This window comes from Eschscholzia californica, unplaced genomic scaffold (genome assembly GCF_041429995.1).
Source record: "Eschscholzia californica isolate CP2 unplaced genomic scaffold, dmEscCali1.0.p SCAF_4, whole genome shotgun sequence".
Lineage (NCBI taxonomy): Eukaryota > Viridiplantae > Streptophyta > Magnoliopsida > Ranunculales > Papaveraceae > Eschscholzia > Eschscholzia californica.
The window spans coordinates 39,955,186-39,957,708 of record NW_028238461.1 but is presented as its reverse complement, the minus strand read 5'-3'; the positions used below and the strand labels follow the sequence as shown (position 1 = coordinate 39,957,708).

At 35.6% G+C, this 2,523-nt stretch overlaps 1 protein-coding gene across 1 annotated transcript; it reads left to right on the top strand.

The window, feature by feature from the left end:
* Window positions 1-993: 993 nt before the first annotated feature.
* LOC147544641 (zinc finger protein ZAT9-like) lies at window positions 994-2,216 on the top strand. Its single transcript, XM_086636780.1, has one exon. The coding sequence runs from the start codon at window positions 1,091-1,093 to the stop codon at window positions 1,997-1,999; it is 909 nt and encodes a 302-aa protein (XP_086492906.1). The 5' UTR covers window positions 994-1,090; the 3' UTR covers window positions 2,000-2,216.
* The last annotated feature ends 307 nt before the right edge of the window (window positions 2,217-2,523 follow it).

The following is a 2,523-nucleotide window of genomic DNA, read 5'->3' as shown; positions in this document are numbered from 1 at the left end:
CACAAATTCAGGTTGTCTTTGGAAGTATTAACACATTTTGTCACCTAAACATTAAAGAATATCGTGTACTGGCCATACAGCTCAACCCATTTTTTAGCGGGGAATGGTGGCAATAAACCTCACATGCCTTCGTCTTACGTGCCCCAATCGGGCGTAACAGTTAGGGGTGGGAGTGAAGCTGGGTCGGATGACCACGTGCTTACTCATTCGTCGAGTCAGGACGGTCGGGCTCTCGAATTTAGTGTCCATTAGATCTATTGGGCAGATTGGGGCGAGTAACTTTTGAAATTCTTGTGTCCAAAACCTGTCCAATCTCGTCAAATTATTAAGACTAATCAGGATCCAGGCGGTTTGAACTCGGGTTTACAGTTTACACTATAAAAGAGAGTGCTTTTACATGCTACTCAAGAAAGGGGTACCTTCAAACGAAGGAGTACCTTCAAACGTTGTGGTCACTTGAGCTTAATGAAATCTTGAGAAGTTCGACTAAAGGTCATCCAAACATATGTTTTCTCTTTAAGATGGTGATTAAACCACTTCAGTCCTCGTCTGCTTTTTACTGGATAGACGTCGTCAATAAGACGATGATGTCAGGCAACACTAACGGGTCAGTAGACTGTCGAGTAGCATTTCAAAATTTAAACCCAATTTTTATTGGACAGTCGGATTAAATTTTCCTTCGAGTTTCAGGTGTCCATGCGCTCTAACAACCTCCGGACGGTAGTCGAGTTTTTAGAATTTTTTCCCAGCCCTGGTTTCGACCCGATTCCCAACCCTAGGTGGAGTAACCAGATTAGGTCAAACACTAATAAGGCCAGATAATGTTGAACGTGGCATTCATCAACCACCAGAGAGGAAATAAAATCACTGCCAGATTTCTTTTTTTAATTTTTTCAGATTGGTTTTTGTATTTGCATCTTTTTGTGAACAAAGCTTGTCAACTACTCCATTTCTCACCTTTCCTTCTCATATCAAAGTCTCTCTCTCTCCCTCTCTCTCTCTCTCTCTCTCTCTCTCACCCACAGAGAAGAAGAGAAAAACCAAAGCAAAACACACTGGAATCTCACTTTCTCTCTCTCTAGAATTTCACATGAAGTCTCACTTGGAAATTCTTAAAACACAACAAAAGATTGAACAAACTCTGAAACTACTTCAAGATGAGACTGAATCAGAAGATGAAGAACTGAAATCTAGGTTATATTATGGATTAAGAGATAACCCAAAGAAGAGTTTCAAATTAGTAGATCCTGTATTTACTTCAATTGTTCTAGATAAAGAAAGTGAAACAGAGTCATTTAAGAGTCCATCAACAATAACAACAACTAGAAGAAGAAGATCGAAGCGAAATCGATTACCCATTGTCTCAAATCATCATCAAATTCATCAAGAACAAAATTATCAATTGAAGAAATTCAAATCAATCAAACCCATTAAAATTGAATATCCAATTGAATCAGAACCAGTAAGTTCAGTTTCTAATAATACTATTGAAGAAGATTTAGCTATTTGCTTAATGATGCTTTCAAGGGATTCTTGGGTAAAAGTAAAGAAAGAAGAAACAGAGAAATCAATTGAGGAATTTGATCATAAAGATGAGGTTAGAAAGAAATACCAGTGTGAATCATGCAAGAAAGTATTTCGTTCTTACCAAGCTTTAGGTGAACACAGAGCAAATCACAAGAAGATCAATGGATGTATTGTTAGTCCATCTTCCACCATTAAAGCTGTAACAACCCAAAATCGAAGTAATGTAGTTGGAAGAAGAGGAGATGGGAGAATTCACAAATGCCCAGTTTGTTTCAGAATGTTCAAATCAAAACAAGCTCTTGGTGGGCATAAAAGAATTCATTTCTCTCATTTATCTACTACTACTACTACTTCAGATTCTGTTAAATTGAGAGAAAATTTGATTGATCTCAATCTCCCAGCTCCAATTGAAAATGAAGAACAAATCACTCAGTTAGATATTTCATCTCATTCACAATTCATTGATCTATAAAAAAAAAAATCAGAATTTTGAGGTGAAATTATGAAGAACTAAAGGTGAAAAAGCAATTAATTTGATTTTTTGTTCTTATTTGGGACTTGGGTTTATCTTATTCAGGGATGAATCTGATTTGATCAGCTTCAAATTTTTGTTTACTGGGAATTAGGTTTTCCTTTTAGGAACATATGATTTTATACAGTTTTGGATTTTTTGAGTTCCTTATTGATAAGGGTCTGTTTGTTTCTTTTACTAATTACTATATACTTGAGCATAATTGAGTTCACTTTTTCTCTTTATTTATATAAGAATTAAACCATATTGAAGAAAACTACCTGAATCTATCATCACATTTTAAAAGAAAAAAGAGAAGTCTTTGAGAATGAAGAAAAAAGAGCTTAAGTTTACTTTGTTTGGTAAAAGAGATCAGATTTGGTGAACCCTAAAAATGAAAGAATCAAGTTATGGGGGAGATTTTCAATCAAAATCCTTGTTCTTTAAGATAATATTGATCTTGGTGAGTGAGTGAGTGAGTGAAG